The 19015-nt window shown below is 50.9% G+C and overlaps 1 protein-coding gene across 2 annotated transcripts in view; it reads left to right on the forward strand.

The window, feature by feature from the left end:
• Window positions 1–18106, forward strand: part of LOC126578396 (E3 ubiquitin-protein ligase AMFR-like) — a 20170-nt gene extending 2064 nt beyond the window's left edge. For both annotated transcript variants that reach the window (XM_050240903.1, XM_050240904.1), the window contains exons 3-11: window positions 2770–3424; window positions 6259–6351; window positions 7522–7605; window positions 7689–7769; window positions 11578–11733; window positions 15009–15099; window positions 15201–15546; window positions 15626–16579; window positions 16659–18106. In XM_050240903.1, the coding sequence (XP_050096860.1) occupies window positions 2813–3424; window positions 6259–6351; window positions 7522–7605; window positions 7689–7769; window positions 11578–11733; window positions 15009–15099; window positions 15201–15546; window positions 15626–16579; window positions 16659–16932 (2691 nt within the window). In that variant the 5' untranslated portion in view covers window positions 2770–2812 and the 3' untranslated portion in view covers window positions 16933–18106. The remainder of the gene's footprint in view (window positions 1–2769; window positions 3425–6258; window positions 6352–7521; window positions 7606–7688; window positions 7770–11577; window positions 11734–15008; window positions 15100–15200; window positions 15547–15625; window positions 16580–16658) is intronic.
• Window positions 18107–19015: the final 909 nt, after the last annotated feature.

A 19015-nucleotide genomic window follows, 5' to 3' on the forward strand; every position in this document is an offset into this window, starting at 1 on the left:
TACCACTGGACGAGCGCGAGCCGAGTAATGCGCCATCTGACGATACGTGTGCGGGGTGGTTTGTTTGTTGATTATTGCAACAGAGTTGAACGGTTATCAGTTGAAGGGGAGAGAGGAATCCGCCCATCTTACCGCACTCTTGAGCCTCACCCACCCATAATACTCTGCGGTTTGTCTTGCTTTGTCATCACGTAGAGGAGGAGAGGTGGAGATACTCTTATCGGCGTTTGAACGTTCCAGTAATAGGCCATGACTAGGCGGAATGAAAAGAAAACTGTTGATTGTAGGAGCAAAACAACTGCGTAGAAAAAGACACCCTTTGCTTTTATCTTATCACAAGTGTTACCTTTGTATTACTTAATGTGCCTACAAACGGAGTGCCAGCGCCCGAACGAGGTCGCGGACAATGTTCGTAGACCATCGCGTTCTCCACCGGCTTCCTGTTTTGGGCTCTGGCATCCAGCCAGACTGTTCCAATGGATTACGTATTGCTGTTTTCAATCGATACTATAGTCCGATCATTGGCCCCAGTTAAAACAGGTTCGTGCGGGCAGTGACGCAGGCGGGAAGGTGCTCGGCTATGAGTGCACCCCTTCTGTTCCTTTAAAAGAAAGTGTAACGGTACTGGCGTAGTCACCATCACAATACACCCCTTTCCAAGTGCATTCCAAACGGAAAAGAACGGTACCGCCAAGGAGATGTTGCAAACCAGGAACAACCGGTTTGTGGGCGCTCTTACCGAGAGAGAGAGAGAGAGAGAGAGAGAGGGATGGACAAGGATCTGCAAGGGGAAAAGGGCACCAGAGTCCCTTGCAAACCTATGTGCCAGCTTCGGTTATGTAGCTCATGGGTCATTGTACGCTCTCTGTGATGCATCTTGCACCAACCAACGGGCGCCCTTGGAACTGGGCTGTGGCCGCAGTTGCAGAAGGGAAACTCTTTTCGCACAGTATGAATGTGGCCACTCGCCACCGATACCGATCCTAAAAACCGATTTTTTGTGGGTTAGATCGCTCTCGGTGTCTCGGTGAATCAGTTATTACCGGTTAGATTACCGCTACCGACGTTACAAACGGTGCTGCGTCCATGCCGGTCCACCCGTGTTCAAGCGTCCGGAAAATGCAATCCATCAGTTTGTGTTTTCATTCGATTTTTCCGTCCGCCTCTGTCGGTATGCCGGCCCGCTTTTCACACCACGCATCAGGGCCGTTAGGAGTTGTTGAACCGGCACCGTTGACCTTGATCGGGGAGCGTAGTAGCGCGCGTAGCTTTTTGAAGAAATCTGCAAATTTCCACCGTTTGTTTTTCTTTTCGCCACCCCTAACGGCGGGCTGGTGCATGGACGGGGCCGAGGGTGTCGATTACAAATCAAATTAGAACCTTAGAACCGGATAACGGTGTAACACGGTGCGGTTGGCTAACACACTAGCTGTTTGTACTATGGGCTGGCGTGGTGGCCAGAAGGGGGCGGTTTATGGAAACTGTTTCTGTAAACATGCGCTACTCGAAGGGACGTGGAAAAGGTGAGCTAGATAAATATTGATACTATAGCGGATAGTGTTACGGTTAGCGTGGATCTAATAATGGTGGTCCATTGGAGACGCGTGCAGTTCATGAATTGTTATTGCCTTCTGACCAACACTCATGTGCTAGCCAAGGTACAGTGGATCCTGGGCCTTACTTCACCGGGAACAGGGATTCTAGGGTCCAACGGTAATGTGCCGTTTTATGCCAAGTATCTGGAAGGTTCTCCTAGAAGTTTATTTCTTATATTCTCCTCGTAGATCGTATTCCTAGACGCATATTCTAGATGATTCAAATAGTATTATTCTTCCTAGGAACGGATATTCGAATTCTTTATCATTATTTGTATCGAATGGATCTTTATTACTAAGAACTCATTATCAGCCTTTACGGTAGACATAATAACTTCGTAAGAAGTAAGAGTTTTTTTTCCCTTTAGATATTGATAAAGAGCAATCAGCGATTGTCTCCCACATCGTCTAGTATATGAACCTTTGTCCAAACAAATGACCTCCCTGTGATGACCCGCTGCGCACCATCGGCGACTCCTTTACGTCCAAAATGACTTTTTGGCTTCGAAGGGCACCAACTTCTGCTAGGAGTGCATTTGACCTCAGGTTCCGAAACAGACCCCCCCCCCCCCCCCCCCCCCCCAAAAGATCACTTCTAACGATCATGTTTGTCTCTCTGGTCAAACGTAAAGAACTCCGGCCGGCTTGCACGAGGACGCTGACGCCACGATCGACGTTCGCCATCCCCCCCCGCGGGCCAAAAATTGCGATAAGCGATCTCTTAAAGCATGCGGTCTGCTGACGCGACTGCAAAACTTGTTTGTCCCTCCCCCGTTCCGTTTTCTTCTTCGGAATGGGTGTCGTACAGAAGTGTGTCACTCTTCTGCGCCCGTCCACCCGCCCGTCCGCCCGCTCGTCTTTCCTGATGGCCCGGGGTCAGATTAGACGGCACCGACATTTACGAGGCGTGGTGACATCTGTGGCGGTTCTTATTTATGGGCTCTCGAACTAAAAGCCTTTTTGCGAGGACCGTTTATGGGACCCGTTCGGCTGTGGTTGGGTTTGCCGGTCGCGTTCATCTGATGCATCCGGTCCGGTTCTGGGTTCCACATGCTCTCCTGGGCGGGGAGTTCGAAAAGAAGTCAGCTAAGAAGAAATTCCCGCAAAGACCCAGAGACTAGCTTGTTTTTTAATCGATGCTATTATCCTATTCTCTTTCTTCTCTCCATTTCAGGACTCGTTGATCTTTGTGTGACGAACAGTGTCGAGTGTCCAAAATGCCGGTCGTACTGAATGGACTGATCGTGTTGCCGTCGGTGCGGCTGTACACCAGCTTCACGGTGCTGATGATGTCCGCCTGCCTCTACTACGCCCTCATCATGACCAGCGATCCAAACTGGCGAGCGCACACGAACCTAACGGCGTCAGCGTTGACGGACTCCACCGAAGGAGTATCACCTGCGACGGCAACGGCGACGGCTGCTACTGCTGCTGCAATCGTGGCCACTACAGGAGCACAAGGTGCGCCCAGTCTCGACGGAGCCGGAGGAAAGCTTGATGCATCGGCTGGTGCCGGTACTGGCGGTGCATCAATCCTGTCGGTGGCCGAAATTGAATCGCTCGAGGAAAAGATACTGGCCGCTGCCGATTTGCCTGATCAAGCGCGCCAAATGCTACGCGTAGCCGGTGCTGGAGACGATGCAGCAGTCCATGAACCAGCAGAGCACTCGGCCAGTGATAGCGAGCAGGAGGTGGACGAGGAGGAGGAGGCGGAGGAGGAAGACGACGATGAGGAGGAGCGATGGTCGATCGGTAACGATACGAGAACGTTCGGTGCCTACCTCAAGGATACGGCCACCTTTATGGCCATGGAACCATTTTGCATTTGGGTAAGGAATTGATCGATACACCGTAGAAGAGTAGTAGGACTAGTGTGTAAAGTAAGGAGCAAATGTTTACTGTCCCGTACTGCACTGGCCAGCGTATGCTAATGGAGTTGTAATGTGTGTGAAGATGTCACTGCTGATGCTGCCGCCAACGTCGCGACAACGATAATGTAAACGCCAAGACAAACGCGCGTGCGCGCCAAGTGGTGCTAACGAGTGCTTCCGGGATTCTGTAGAGTCGCGACTTGAGCCTAGCTCTGCCCGGCCGCTATTTGCTCCCTGGATAGCAAAGTACACACAAAGTTCCCCCGGGGGGGCGTTCTATCCACCGAAAAGCAATTTCCGCGTTTTTTTTTTCTTCTCTCTCTATTGCTTATAGGCGTTGAGTCCAGCTAAGCTAACGTACGGACGGAGCGTGTGGAATGTGTAGAAAGGAAAATACGAAAAACGAATGTGAAGTGGTAAGCCCACGATGGCCGATTGGCGCGCGACACTTTGCCAAAGCGACCTTGAGAACTCGTTTTGTGTTCTGCTGGCCCCCTCGGAGCCGGAGCCGGAGCGCTGGGGCTGTTGCGGTTTCGTTCGAGGTCGAGAATCGAGGCAGTTATTAGTGATCGATTGATCGCATCCCGCGGAAGAACGATGCCTTTTGTCGTCGCTCCAAGCGAACTTGTTTCAGAGAAGTTGGTGTGCAGTATTAGCATCAGGAAGCGGGCGCCCATGACATGAAACTCACTGACCGCGCACTCCCCCCGTGGGTGCAGAATTCGTCCGTGGTGAACCTTCTGTTTCACTGTCAAGTTCAGCGCGACATGCGTTTGTTACCATGTGCGTCCGGACGATCAGCCAACCAATCCCGACGATCACCTGCCTCCATCCACTCGTGAAGGTAGTACACTGGCCACATCGGTGTATTGGGGGGGGGGGGGGGGGGGGCTTGCGAACGGCGTGCGAACCGAGGAGATCTGGTGGCATTTTGGAACAGGTCGCCCGTGCTGTTCCTCCTCCCCGTTCCGTCCCTGTAACCGAACCGGACGCTGCTGGGTCGAGTTTTTCAATCGTTTTTTAAGCTTGAGGAGGACCACCTTCACCGCCAACACGACTGTGGCGAACAGCTGATATTGAAGGTTAGAAAAGGTGGGTGGCCGTGCAGAAAAAAAAACACAACCTCCGGCGCTATATTTTCGGGGGTGTCTATCTTGCTGTCGCGTTGAAATGTTGGTTTTCCTTATTTTGTTTGTGGTTGAGTGGATTGTTTCATTTCGTTGTTATCTGCTGCTTTTAATGCCTTAGATCGATCAACCAACACACGCCCCTTCGATTGGATCTGACCTAAAATGGTCCCTTTTTCTGCGGGGACAGCTTTTATAGCGCCCAACGTCACGCGGGAGGTGTGGCCAGGTTAGCAATTCCCGAAAGAGTGTGTGCGCATTAGAGGCAATCAGCGCTAATGCTAGGGTTAGGGGCCGAAATTAGGGGGGGGGGGGGGGGCACCACCATCTTTCCTTGACCCAGTCACGGCCCAAGAGCGTCAGTTTGTGAAGGTAGAATTGCGCGTTCCCACAACCGCCGTCTGGGCGGGTGGCGATTTCAGGCCGTTTTGGGCCGCAACGAATGAGTAGAATTAGGTTTTGTTCGCGCCTTGTTCGCGAGCACAGGTTCGAGGGGGTTCGGTGCGTTATGGGCATCACTTGCTGGGCGTATCATTAGACGAGTGAGTCAGTTAGGCACCAATTGCCGGCATTTAGCCAGGCATACCATTCAGGGGAGGAGAGTTAGTTAGATAAATGATACAAGATAGTTAGCTAGTAGCTTAATCGCTGTACGTATGCAGCGTCCAGCGAGGGTAGCGGTACTGTAAGGGCCTGTGTCATTCTCATGAAGCTACTTCATTATACGTAAGGCGTATGTATCTTTTAGAACTAGAAGAAAGAAAGAAGCGCGCTAGTCAAGCTAATGAGAGGTGCACACAGCAAATAATCAGTTGTCCATTACGTTGAAGTCGCTGTTTGTGGACGTTCTCGATCGCTACTGCGCACTTTCTTTCTTTCCCGCGAGAGAGAGAGATGATCGAGAAAGTTGCTCCAACGCCCCAAAAAAACCTTACGCAACGGGGCGCTAAACATATTATGTCCATCCCTCTGCCAGCCTGCCTGACCACATCGATTAGCGCATCTTCGCATCGGTTTACGAGAATGCAAATGAGTTTCTCTCGGACCGCCCGGCATCTTTTTTTTTTTTTTGGGGACCTTTCGCGCTTCGAGTCTGTGATTCAACCCGAGCTATCGAGCGTTCGAGAGGTGACTTCAAAACATTTCAAATTATAATTTCAAATCTTAACAGCCCGGCTACCCTCTTCTACCCACCCGCTGGTAGAATCTCTCCGTCGTGCACGAACTTGGTTTTCGTTCGTAGATCGGCCCGATTACACGAACGCTCCAGGAGAAAGGCCATTGGACTCCACTTGGTGCAATCTTCGTTTCCGAAAACCAGAAAACAGCATATCCGGAAATCAGCCTCCCTTTAGCGATGGTCTGGACATACCTTCTCCTGCTACGCTCCTGCTCGACCGCACAATTCACGACGCGCGCCAGTGAAAGGCGTGAAGAGACCCCGAGGTTCCCCTGTTTTTTTTTTGTACTCTCGATGCCGTGGGCCGTGGGCCACCGATTTCTCGTCTTTTCGGGAAAACTTTCCCTTAACTTTTTTGCTGCGATCGTCGAAACTTCAACCAACCGAACCATTCGTTCCAGCCGATCTGCGTGGAGTTCCGTGAACCGTGATCGTGGCCGTTCTTGTAACATATTTCTCTTTCTGTCTCTCTGTTTCTTCCGCAGACCTTAATCAACACGGCGTACTGCTGCCTGATACTGCTCGGTAAATCGATACAAAAGTTTGTCTTCGGTGAGCTGCGGATATCCGAACAGCAGGTAAGCAGGTCGTTGCGGCTGTCCTTCAAGGGTATGAATGTGCTACGCATGGTGTTGGATGGAATAAGCGAGCGTCGATGGACGGCCAACGGTTGGTCGCGGATCGATCGCGAGCGAGGGGAGGAGCGCGTCTTTTACGGTGCAACGAGAATAGATTGGTACCGGATGTTGGACTCCTTTCGGTCCATGGCTATTAGCCATGTCTGATTAGGTGTGCGCGCCCTAGAATAATCAATAGGTACGATAAGGCAATCGACCCTGGGGCTGGCTTGCGCGGTGCAGTTTTAATGAGTCGTGGATCTAAGATCGATCCGCACACCACCGCGCTTGGATAGTTCTTGGTGCAGAAGAGCAGCACCGAACGGACCGTTAGTGTGGACCTGACAGCCGCAGAGCAGAGCACGAGACGGCTTCGGCGCCAGTTTGACCTTGTAGCCGGCGGATACTGGCGGTTGACGGTTCAAACCGGTCCACCGGATGCCCCGATCCGTGCCCGTGTTCTAAGCGTTGCCGCTGCTGCTGCTACTGCTGCGGATGATGATGAAATCGAAATTGAATCCTTGGAAATCGCGCGTCGGTGTTGGCCTCGATACTTTCGAATGGAGCTCCTTGGCCGTCGGTTGAATGCCATGCCATCCCAAGGGTAATTTTTAGGGATCATAAATTAGCGAGCCCCCCTCCGGTAGGGGCAGATTCATGGTCGTGAGCCGTGAGATGACCGGAGTGGGTCAATAAAAGCCCAAAACTCTGCCGCGGCTCGTTTGCCGCACGTTCAGCAACAGTCCGTCCGTCCGAAGAGCCTGAGATTTAATTTATGCTCGCCATTCCTCCCAAAAAAAAAAAATCCCAGAGACCCTTCTTCTCCGAGACACGCAGGGTTCTCGGTTTCGGTTTCTGTCTGTTGCTTTCATACCCGATTCGGATATGGAATTGGTGCAACAACAAAAAAATCGTGGGCCGCGGTGTGCTGACTCACTTGTTGCTTCAGACACACATGACCCCCGATAGTGTGTACCACCGACTGTCGTTGAATGCCGGTATCTACCAAATTTGGGGTGGAGTAGTAAGCGGCAGGGGGACTATGGACTCTGTGCTGACTGTTGAGTCACTGTTGTCGCGACTTCTATTAATGAGTATCTGCTTCTCTCTCTCCCTCCATTACTCACACAGCACATGAAGGACAAGTTCTGGAACTTTATATTCTACAAGTTTATCTTCGTCTTTGGCGTCGTTAACGTGCAGTACCTGTACGAGGTAAGTGAGCCGTGCACACGGCGTCATGCTTCGTCAGCGATCAACAACGACAGCGAATCTCAATTGATTTCGTTTCCTGGCAGGTCATACTATGGGTTTCCTGGTTCTCGGCGCTCGGCTTCCTTCATCTACTGTCGCAGCTCAGCAAGGATCGCTTCGAGTATGTAAGTATTCACTTTCGCGGTCTCGATGGAGGTATTAGCGTCGATCCACCGGCTAATTACACACTTTGGGTCATTAGAAAGTCCCACTAGAGTGTGCTCTCTAGGAAGGAAGTGTAATGGCGACTCGAAGTAATTGTATAACGTTCCAGCGTCCATCCAGCGCGCTAAGCTTCTCGTTGAAGCGTCCGGCTTAGCGGTATTAGATGGTCATGCGGTGCGCGCCAACGAAAGTACCAGAAAGAGGGCGAAAGAGACGGACGTAGAAAGAGCGAGAGATACAGTAGTTGATGCGTACATCGACACTTACCTTCTCGAAGGATCTCGTATGGTGATAGAAGCGAAGAAGAGGAAAGGGAGGAGCTGTGAGGGTATGTTAGGCAATCACCAGACTGACCGGGCGCCATGGTGACCGGTCCTCCCCAGCGTGGTGGAGCGGGACGCCGGTCTGGAGACGACGATAATTGGTGTCCAACGATGAACGACGATGGCGTGATGAGGACGGACGGACGGACAGACGCTGTGCTCCATCTCAAGTACAGCTTCGTGCACTTTTGCGGTAACGCTCATAACTCGCCTTCATCGTCGTCGTCATCATCGTTGTCGTACTTTTTGCACGTTTTGTAGCAGTGGTCGTCGTCCCCACTGGACCACGGTAATTGAGTGCAAGACCCAAAACGGATTCGCTTTCACTTTCATCTCGTAGTGCTCCTCCAGTCCGTTCCCGTCCATGCGAAAGTGGTACACAACGCAGCGATCGTGATAGCTCGCTGCGTATAAAAAAATAACCGTCGCTTCGCCCTTCCTCGTCGATCATCGTGCGTTTCTCCGGATTTTATGGATTTATTACAATCCCGCAGAGAATCCCCGGGCGGCGGCGGAAAGGCGGGAGGTCCCATGCATTGGATGACGCACGGTATGGGTTTTCGCGTTTCGAGAGATACGAAGCGAACCGGCATTAACCGGAATTAGCATACGCCGTGGCCGGGCAAAAACGATGCAACGGCCGCAGGGCAAGCTCCTCACACTCTGCTCTAGTGAAAGAGAGGCCACGTTTTCGATTGTTTCAATCCGGAACAAAAACAAAATAAAACCGTAGCGAAATCGGGTCCTCAAGCGCCACGCAATTGTGTTGCAACAGGTTCTACAATCAACCAGTGCGCGCCGCATACACAAGGGGGGTTGGGACACCGAAGGGAACCAATTATTATCTCCTCCTTCTTTCCTCCCGCTGTGTGGTGTGTGTCTCTGTGGGTCGCACAGCGTTTGACGCACTTTAGTATGTTTGACGCCTCCAAAGGGCCATTAAGGTGTGGGGCGGGCACTGTTTGCTCCAGCACCAGTGTTTATACCGGTATGCTTCGGTTAGCGGCGCGGCGACTGACTAAAGACAACAATTTGCTCAATTATGAGTGTCTGGAGGGAACCATCGAACGGTCGTTGATCGTCATTCGATGATGGTGCCAACTTTCTATTCGCCGGTCGTGTTGTGCCCCCCTCTGTTGTCGGTTTTTTGTGCCATCTTCCCAAAATTTTATCTCCCTGTATTTATCAAAGAATTGTCAACGATAAAGAGGAGCTTGGGAAGGCCGATCGCCATGCGATGATTGATGATGTGCTTACGACTGCCCGCGAGAGTTTCGCTCTCTGGTTTATCTCGTATTGTGGACATCCTTCATCTGGTGATGGTGGTGACCATGGCCATGGTAGAACAGAGAGGAATAGTAGGAACTCATAAAAAGCTCATTGAAGGCCACGCGGGAACTACGTACGTACACTTACTGTACCAGAAAAAAAGGTGGTACTCCTTGAACAATGTGATAACGCCAGGCCCGTCTCCTTTGTAAGGCCATGCTCCCATCAGTCATGTGACGACGCACTACCGTAGATGACGCCCTTGCTGATCCCTTTTACAGCTGTTCGATACTTCCGCGTTATGCTAGCGAACCGATTTCTTCAACTCAACGAGAACGGGTCACGAGTGATCTGTTACGAGTCGTTCCTGGCCTGGCCTGGCCGTGTAATTGATCGATCAGCTATTTGCTGTAACCGTGGTGCTGCTGCTGCTGCTGCTGCTATTTGTTTAGGGTGAAGGGTGGTCCAGGTTGAGTGGAGTGTCTCTGACATGACTCATCATCATCGTCGTCGTGTCGATCCTGGTTCGTCGGCTTCAACCTGACTCGGGGCACCCGTGCTTCTGGCTGTGACGCAGGCGGAGCACGAGGTGATCATGGGCATGATAGCGCTTACTAGCTTAAGCCGACAAGTGAGTGAAGTACCTGTTTTCGCTCTCGCCTTGAGACAAGGTTAGAACGTTCTATGGTTTTGTGTTGCGCCAGCTAGCGAAACTAGCGCTCCGGTACGCTAAGGACGGGCAGCTTGTGGGGACGGGTTTGGTTGGAGGTACGATTGCGTTAGGGGGCAGCGTTAGGTTCAGGTTCAACGATGTAAGCGATTAGCGATGGCGTACGATACCCAGGGCCACCACCCTGATGGGGCTTCGAGTATGGCGGCTCTGCGTGATTCTAATGGATAGCACGCAGACGGGTCCCCCTTTTCTTGTTATGTATATTTTTGCATGGCATTAGGACGGACAATATGAAGGCCACAAAGGGTTAGAGTACAGTGTGGCACAATAAGCAGAGAGAGAGAGGCCCAGTGCGTATCTCGCATGTTATCGGAGACAACGCAAGGTGTGTTCGGTTACACCAGTTGTACCATTGCAATGCGGCCTTGATATTTGCATCTAGATCGCAGGTGGTGACTGCCGGGGTATGCAGGATGCACCAGCGACAGATGTCACAATATTCGAAGGTTAAGTTTCGCTCTGATATTGACATTTGTGCAGTAGCGACTGAGTAGGCTGTGTTCTGCTTTTCAGCTTTTTTTGCATGGCGACGCCAGCAGTCGATCTATATCGCATACTTTATTACCTTGCCGTTGAATACTTTAAACCAGTTCTGCAACCTCTCTTCGGGAAGAGCAGTAAAGAAAGCACTTACACAATTGCTTCCTACTAGAAGCCAGTTCGTTCACAGCAGCAGCTCCAATCCAGTTCCCTTGGCAAGTAACTTTGTTTCATGGCGCAGTCGGGCCACCGATCTTGTGCGTGAGCCCGTTCTAGGTACGAATTGGTAATTTCAAAAGAGCACTAGTATCACCCCTCATGCTAGCAAGCCTAGTGTACGCCGGCCAGTGGCAGCTTGTTTAACCGGTTTTTGACCGGTCTCCGAGGCAGTACAACAACGACTGGCCGGCAGCTTAGCCTGCTGGCTTGGCCCATCTCACAAACATCGGTTGTTGGATCTGCTCCATAAAACATGTCAGGCCGGGAAATGAAAGGATCGCCTTGTATATATATAGAGAGGTGAAGGTACTGGTGAATGGTGCACGAGAACTAAGAATTGGAAATACTTCGCCATGATGGTGATTCCTACACCGTTCCGTGCCGTTCCATATCACCGGCTATCTATGCTTCACCGAGAATGTACCAGCGCCTTCAATTGTGCCTCCAAAGAATGCCACGGAAAGGGGCGGGGAGAGTGCTAATGGCCTTACGGTTTGTTGCACTTGAAGGAGCAAGCAAAGGCCATTGAACTGCTGGACATGCTGGAGGAGCTGGGATAGCTCCGGAGAGAAGTCAACGATTCCGCGGCGTGTACCGTGTGCCGCCTTTCAACCGTGAACTGAGGGAACCTTTGGTCCAGACACGCTTCAAGCCGTTGGCGCTTGTCTCCTCGGTTGTGCACCTTTGTCTTTTTAATAATGTATCTTCCTTTCTCTGTCTCTCTCTCTCTCTTTCTTCCTACAGCTATCCTTCTCCCCGACGACCCCGGGATGGTCCCATTTCCGGCTGCTGTCGCTACTCGGTGCAATCCTGACGCTGGCCGGGCTCATGGTGGTGATCTCGATCGGTGTCGGCGTCTTCGTCGGTAGCTTCAACACGTTTGCCTTCATGTCGGCTGAGGTAAGTTTCAACTGGTTAACCAAGAGAGAGGTCAAGGGGTGTGTGCGTTCATCGCGTCAGTGTCAGCGCGTTGCCAGTGTTACCGCCGATTGGCGAGTCGTCAGTCCATCATCGAACTGGTAACTAGGTTACAAGGCCAGCTCCTTCGCACTGGCATTCCCGTTCCAGGAAGTTCTTCTTTCGTTGCTTTTTGTGAATTGCATAATAATTCCGTTCCTGGCTGAGAACCTCTTACGCAACAATTCTTTCTGAACCATCACCAAGTTGTCATGCGTGTCCCTGAAACGTTCTCGGTGTGGTTTGGGTTTGGTTTATGGCACGACAACGACGAACAGAGAAGGTCGACGAGACAAGCACCAGGGCAATCGTGTACTGATTCCAGAAGAAGCGAAGAAGCCAGGCCTACTGCACAATGGTTGTTTCTATGCCCGCTGGAAGCCGACGTTTTGTGAAGGGTGTGTTTCCAGTTCTCACGTGGTCAGCGCGTGGTGCGATAAGCCGGTCCGGTCATTTTTGCACACTTTAATGGTCCCATTGTACCTGTGACACTCTGCGCTTGCATCCATCTACAACAGCACAACAGGTGTTCACAGAGTGTGTTTTGCGAAAATTAGGCATTCGGTATTTGGAATCCGTTGACAGTTTCGTTGTTCACCGCGGTCAGGTCGCGCACTTTCAAGGACAGGCCCGGGTGGTATGAACTTTAGCTACCAACGTCACCACCAACAGGGTGCTACATAAAGCATTCAATGCAGAGTGTGACATGTAGAGGTTCTTCTTCGTTGCAGCCCTGTCCCTGCCCTGTCTCCGAGATCCTCCAAGTACTCTGGCCTAAAGTGACGCTAATTGAAGGGACCTTAAGCAGTCGACGCGATGCGACGCGAAACAAACGGTAACTGGCGGAACGTACACTGAATCCGAATTGCTCCGGTGCGTCGAAGGTTAGTCTCCGCACTCCTCCGGTACTTTACATCCGATGTACACGAAGGGTACTGGCACACGCAGCACGTGACAGCCTGGCCCGACCCAGACCGGGTATTGCGTTCGTTCCTCCCCAAGGCAAAAGAGGCGTCAAGGCCCATTGGCAGACTGTCATCGGACCGGAGTTGGAAGTGTAAAGTGACGTACAAATGTGTGTCGGTTTCTACCTCCACTGCTCGGCCTAATGACTCATAGCAGAGAAGGATCAATTGGATGCATCGGATTGCACCGATAAGCCATGTGCATACGGATGCAAAACGCGTAAACACAATGGCGTGATCCGATGTAGTAGGGTATGGGACCCTCAATGACTCAATGTCAATGTTTATAAAATAACATGAACACCCCGTGACTAGTCTCCCTTTTACGTGTGCACTCTATACCGGAATCACCACCATGTCGTGTGTCTGTGGTACTGGAACTGATCTAGAGGCGTGTAATGCCGGCCACAAATCGGTTCACCCGGACGGCGCAAAGGTGACGCACGATCGCGCGTATGCATCTAGAACACGGCCGGCTACGTGGCGTTACCATGGCACGCAGGTTGCTGCTGGTTTCTCCAGTAGAGCACGCACGCACAAAGCGTCCGTCCGCGACTCGTTCAATGCGAATTCAAATGCGTCGACGAATTGACGCGTCTCATGTAGCGCGCGGGGTAAAACCTAATTAGTATGCCTGATTGATATTGTTCGTGTGTTGCGTTTGTGCGACTTCACAAAAGTGCGGCGCACCCTTTACGGCCTCACGGTGATTTCTGGTACGCCGCGTGCCTCTTCCAATGGCCATGGCCGGCACGCAAATCGACCATGCGCTGTCCAAAGTACGATCTTACTGTTCGGTTTGGTGCAGTGTAGCTACTGGCTCTTGGTGCTCTCCTCTGTCTGTCAGTGTCTGGCACACTGATCCGGTTACTAAGAATGACCGTGACCATGGCATCATGGTAGGCGCGCGAGAGTGAATGTCACTGTAATGCTTACCTGGCGCCTCCTCCGCTCGCACCTTGGGTTCCACAATTGTATTTTTGTTTTTTTTCTATCCTTGGTTTCGAAAAGGGGACAACTCACGATTCTGGATCGGTGGTTTTTTTTTCTTCCTTCACGCCAATCTCTTTCCCATATGGAAACCACAATAACCTTCTCCAGGAACACGACTATAAACCGAGCGCAAGCGCCGAAGTCGAAGGTCTTCCAGTGTTGCCCGCTGTATGCCTATTCTTCGGCTCTGGGAAGCTAGTTACAAGAACGGCAAACGAAAGAATCCTCAACCTAAAACCTTGTCGACGATTGTAGTAGCCCTTGGTTACTAGATCTTACTGAGAGGTCTAGTGCACAATGAAGTCGAGTACTCATCGCCTTTCCTGTCTTCTTTTGGCTGGAAAATAATTCAATCCGGGATCGTGCGGCTAATTTGGTCGCATCAAACCACACGCTTTATGGCATCGATTACCCACCGCGTTGTAAACGTGATGACGGTTCCCGATCGCAATTGCCGATACTATCGTCACCAAGTCACCGGCGCCATGTACCTTGGAACACATTGGTGCGGTTACCTACTCCTCCTTCTCCTCCTGTTGACCTTGCTGCACTAGGGCACCGCTCAATCCACTCTCGGCATCCGATGCAGGCTTATTCGGCGAAATCACGTGCCCCACACACGACCTGCCTGACTGCACGGTTTCGTGAATACAATGTGTGTCCCCCCTTGTGGCACAGGTAAGCGAACGTAAAACGTGCATTCCCGGTGTATCGCACGCTGCTGCTGTTCGTCACATTTTACGGCCACACGTTTTACCCTACACGGCAACGTGATGTTGCTGTGGCCTTCGTTGGCGGCGGTGTGGAGTTCCGTCGTTCCGTCGGGTTGGAAGAATCGAAATTGAAGTGTGCTCCTCTTGGACGCGCACATGGTACCGATGGTGTGCTTTTTGGTACGCATGTTCAATATGGGCTCACACCGCTTGTGTTCACCGAACCGTAAACAATGGACTTTCTATGCTTTGGCAAGAACAGTGGGCAGTCATGTCAGGGCATTTTTCAAGAACAACCTATGAAGCACCACCTAGAAATAGAATGGAACTTTGTCTGTAGAACCTTACGAAAGAATCTTGAGAAATTCTCTTTGAAATGCAAGGAAGGTTTCGACCGAATTTACCTAAAAAAAAGTTAGTGAAAAGTGAATTGATCAGAACTACAAGGTGCAAACTTACTGCTTGACAACGGGAGCCAATGTGTACTAGATTGCCAAATTGTTACTAATTTTTCTCCATTTGTCTGATCGTCTACTCCACTTCACAGTGCATCCTGCTTGCGATACGGACTTTACACGTGCTGATACGATATGGCATGTTCCTGCACGATATGCGCCAGGGCCGCATCGGAAGTGAATGTAAGTACCCGGTGAGCATGTGACCAAACCACTCCTCCCCTTCCCTGTTCTGGCAATTCCAATTAATTAATACTCTCGTTTTGTTTTATGCTTCTTTTTAGCGATTTCGTGGGATAAGCGCGGTCCGGTGGCGTACTACTTCGAGCTGTCGTTCGAGATGGCGGCCCTGGCGGTCGATCTACTGCACCACATGCACATGCTACTGTGGAGCAACATCTTCCTGTCGATGGCCAGCCTGGTGATCATCATGCAGCTGCGCTACCTGTTCAACGAGATCCAGCGCAAGATCAAGAAGCACCGGAACTACCTGTGGGTGCTGAAGCACATGGAGAAGAGCTACCCGCTGGCGACGGCCGAAGATTTGAAGCAAAACTCGGACAATTGTGCTATTTGCTGGGAGAAGATGGAGACCGCACGTAAGCTTCCGTGTTGCCATCTGTTCCACAAGTAAGTACCACCACAAGTGGTTCAGTTTCTCCTGCGAACTATCAAACTAATGCCAATCTGTTGTTTGTCTTGGTTGCAGCTCGTGTTTGCAGTCGTGGCTTGAACAGGACACCAGCTGCCCTACCTGCCGACTCGCTCTGAGCGTACACCAGCATGGGGCTGGACCGGGAGGCCGAGGGGTCGGTAGCCCAGGACTGCTACCGAACGATATTCGCATCGATGATCAGGAACCGACGACGATGGGTGGTGGCCGAACGGCTAACAATCACTTCTTTCACTTTAACGGTTCCCGATATGTGTCCTGGTTGCCGAACTTCTCCGTCGAAGTGACACACATCAACAATATGCTGCGACCAGGGATCGATACGATTCCGCTGACGGCAGCCGCCGCCAACCATACGTCCCAGGTGCGCAATATGGCACGGCACGTGCAGGAGATGTTCCCACGCTATCCGCTCTCGGTGTTGATTGCCGATCTGCAGATATCGCGCTCGATCGAGGTGACGATCGATAACATTCTGGACGGTAGGTTAGTGATACCGAGCGGTAATGGTGGTGCCGGTGGTATGCCATCGTCGTTTGAGGATGAGGAAGAGGATGGTGGGCTGGTCGGGGTGCCAGCTTCCCCTTATGGTGGTGGTAGACGTGCGAGACTGGAACACGGTGGTGAGCACGGGCAGCACGAAGAGGATGATGAGTTCTATCCGGCGTCGGCCACGGATGATCCTTCACCGGTTAGCTCCGAGTCGTCAGGATCACCATCCCCATCGTCTTCGTCCTCTTCGCCCTCATCATCACCGTCGTCGTCATCACTATCGTCACCGGTTTCACCCGCTGGTTACGAAGTGGAACGAGGCACCAAGATTTTTGGCTGCACGGACACACTGTTACGTGATGATAGTAGTGGCGCCGAGGAACCACCTTTGATGGGTGGATCATTCCCATTCGGTGTCCGGTTTTCCAAGAGTCCCGAAGAACGGGAACAGATCCTACAGCGGCGCAAGGAGCAACTGGTGGCCATAGCACGAAGAAGGTAATGCGATTGACCATGGAACAGACAAGAACCCTCTTGATCTCGTGATCGTCATCCTGATCGTTTGCATTCGTTTCAGATACTTGGAGAAGAACAAATCGGAGCTCAATCAACGGGCGACAACGGCAGCCGTAGCGACCAGCAGTTCTTCGTCTTCCGGCGGAGGAACGGTCAAGCATCGAAATAAGAGCTGCATGGAAACGACGACGACGACGACGCCGGTGATGGTTCCCCCGAGTGGTGGATCCGTTTTACATGAACCGTCCTCTTCTCAATCACCTCAGCCACAGCAGGAGGAACAGCAACAACAGCAGCAGCAGCACCAGATGGTGATGACGGGAAGTAGACAGTAATCGTGGCGCGTGCGCATGTGTGTGATGGTAAACGTGATCAAAAGTATCTCCTAGAACCGCTCGATGAGTTTGTTGCTGCGAGAGGGAAAGCGTGCCACTTTAGTAGCTCGGATGGTAGCATCATCCGCATATCGCATATGTGTGTGCAGCAGGAAGCAGCTGTTGTACCCCATCCCATCCATCCATCGATTGTGCCCGGCCGTTGGCGGTGGTGGTGGTGGTGGTGGTGGTGATGATAGCAGCTCTGCCGTGCTCCCGGGGGCCGATAGAGCTGATTAGAAGCTGGCTGGCTGGTAGTGGTGCTGTGAAATGTAATGTTTAGTTTGCTAACCCGTCGTCATTCTTATACGATTACTACTATCGCGATATTTGCTTTTAGTTAAGTATTTTTTTTCGGTAATTTTCAATTAGTTCAAGTAGTTTCAATTTAGTTACATTTAGTGATTTATCCTCTTCCAATCTTAGTAGCCCGCTCGCGTGGGGTTATGCTGCCTAGGTCTCTTGTTAGGTATTTGCTAGAAAGAGAACGAGAGAGAGAGAGAGAAAGTCGCCTCCTTTGATACTGAAAACGTCTGATGATGATCACGTACGATATAGAAGCGGGCGCGTTTAGCTGGGCCCGCCCGCGGTCACCTTTTAGGGACTTAGACACTCGTGCTCGCCATTTTGTGGGGTGGCGGCGCGGCCACAAACCAGAGGAAAACAAACCTGTGCAAACCCGTTGTGATGATATTTATTTAGTAGGGAACAAACAAATGAATGCGCCCCGGCATCACACAAAACTGCAACCGGCAGGCAGGCAGGCAGGCAGGTGGCGCCCGGTGGCAGTTTCTGGCCAATTTCGGTACCGATTCGGCATTAGTTTATATGTGTGCGTGTGTGTGTGTGCGTGTGTATGTGTATGTGTGTATGTTACGAGTGTGGCTCGGCTGCTGGACAATCGTGTGTTCATCGTCTAAATCGTGAGTCACGCCGTGCATGGTGCGCAACGCGCGCGCAGGAGACAGCCAGCCAGCAAACGCAACCACAACCGGAGGTGAATGATGATTGATTGATGAAGAGACGGACGGTAGGACGCAGAGGAACCCGGTATAGTCAAACGAAATTCAAAGTAAACTATTAGCAGCCAGCCAACAAGCAAATCAAATAAAGTTTATTGTTATTCGGTTTTAAATCGTGTTCCATGTGGTCGTTTTTGTTGAAGAAAGGACCGTTTAGGTCGCCATTGAGGGAATCTTAGCAACACGTGCGGTGGCTATGATGACATTTTTTGCTTTGTTCTACTGCTGCTACGATCTGTCGTGTAGAGAAGAACATTTTAAAAGGAAAATCCTGCGGTAATCCGCGAGAAGAAGGGTCTGGCCGGACTTTTGCGCCGGAAACGACGAACAAAATCGATCAAACCCGTATTCATCGATGAAATGGTGATGCACGAAGGTTTGTGTCTTGGATAAAGTAGTTAATGGTGTTTGATGGTCGAATGATTGTTTATTAAATTGTAGTGGGATTTTATACTTCCAGCTCATGTATTTCAGTTCAATATAGCCTAGAGAATATATATATTAACAAAAAGAATGAGTAAAAGAATGAAATTGATCCACCAATCTTTGATTTTTTTGAAAACTTTATTCGAAATTAATGGTTGAGCATTGCCATTCTGTTTTCTACAAATGGATTGTGGGTGGGTTGTTCTACCTACTTTTTGTGTAGAAACCTCGTGTTATTTATTTGTAACGGCCTCAGCACACGGCGGCAGCAGAGAACCGTATCGCATAAACGGGGCTGCGGATACAGAGCGTTCCGTAATTAAAGTCACATCCGTTTTTTTTTAATAAAAGAAAATATGTTAGTTGTTCCGTACTATCGAAAACCTACTTATTATCCTTGATTATGATTTTATCCTGAAATGTTTTCACATGCTCCAAATGTTATAAAAACACGTCTCCATTTTCCAAAAACTAAACCTGATAGACACATAATTTTGTAACGCATCGTGGATACGATCGGACCGGAGAGAATCCGAGAGCCTATCTCACGTTAGCTCTTCTTTCCAGCCGCACCGGGCCAGCAGTTATCGCTCAAC

Source organism: Anopheles aquasalis, chromosome 3 (assembly GCF_943734665.1).
Source record: "Anopheles aquasalis chromosome 3, idAnoAquaMG_Q_19, whole genome shotgun sequence".
Classification (NCBI taxonomy): domain Eukaryota; kingdom Metazoa; phylum Arthropoda; class Insecta; order Diptera; family Culicidae; genus Anopheles; species Anopheles aquasalis.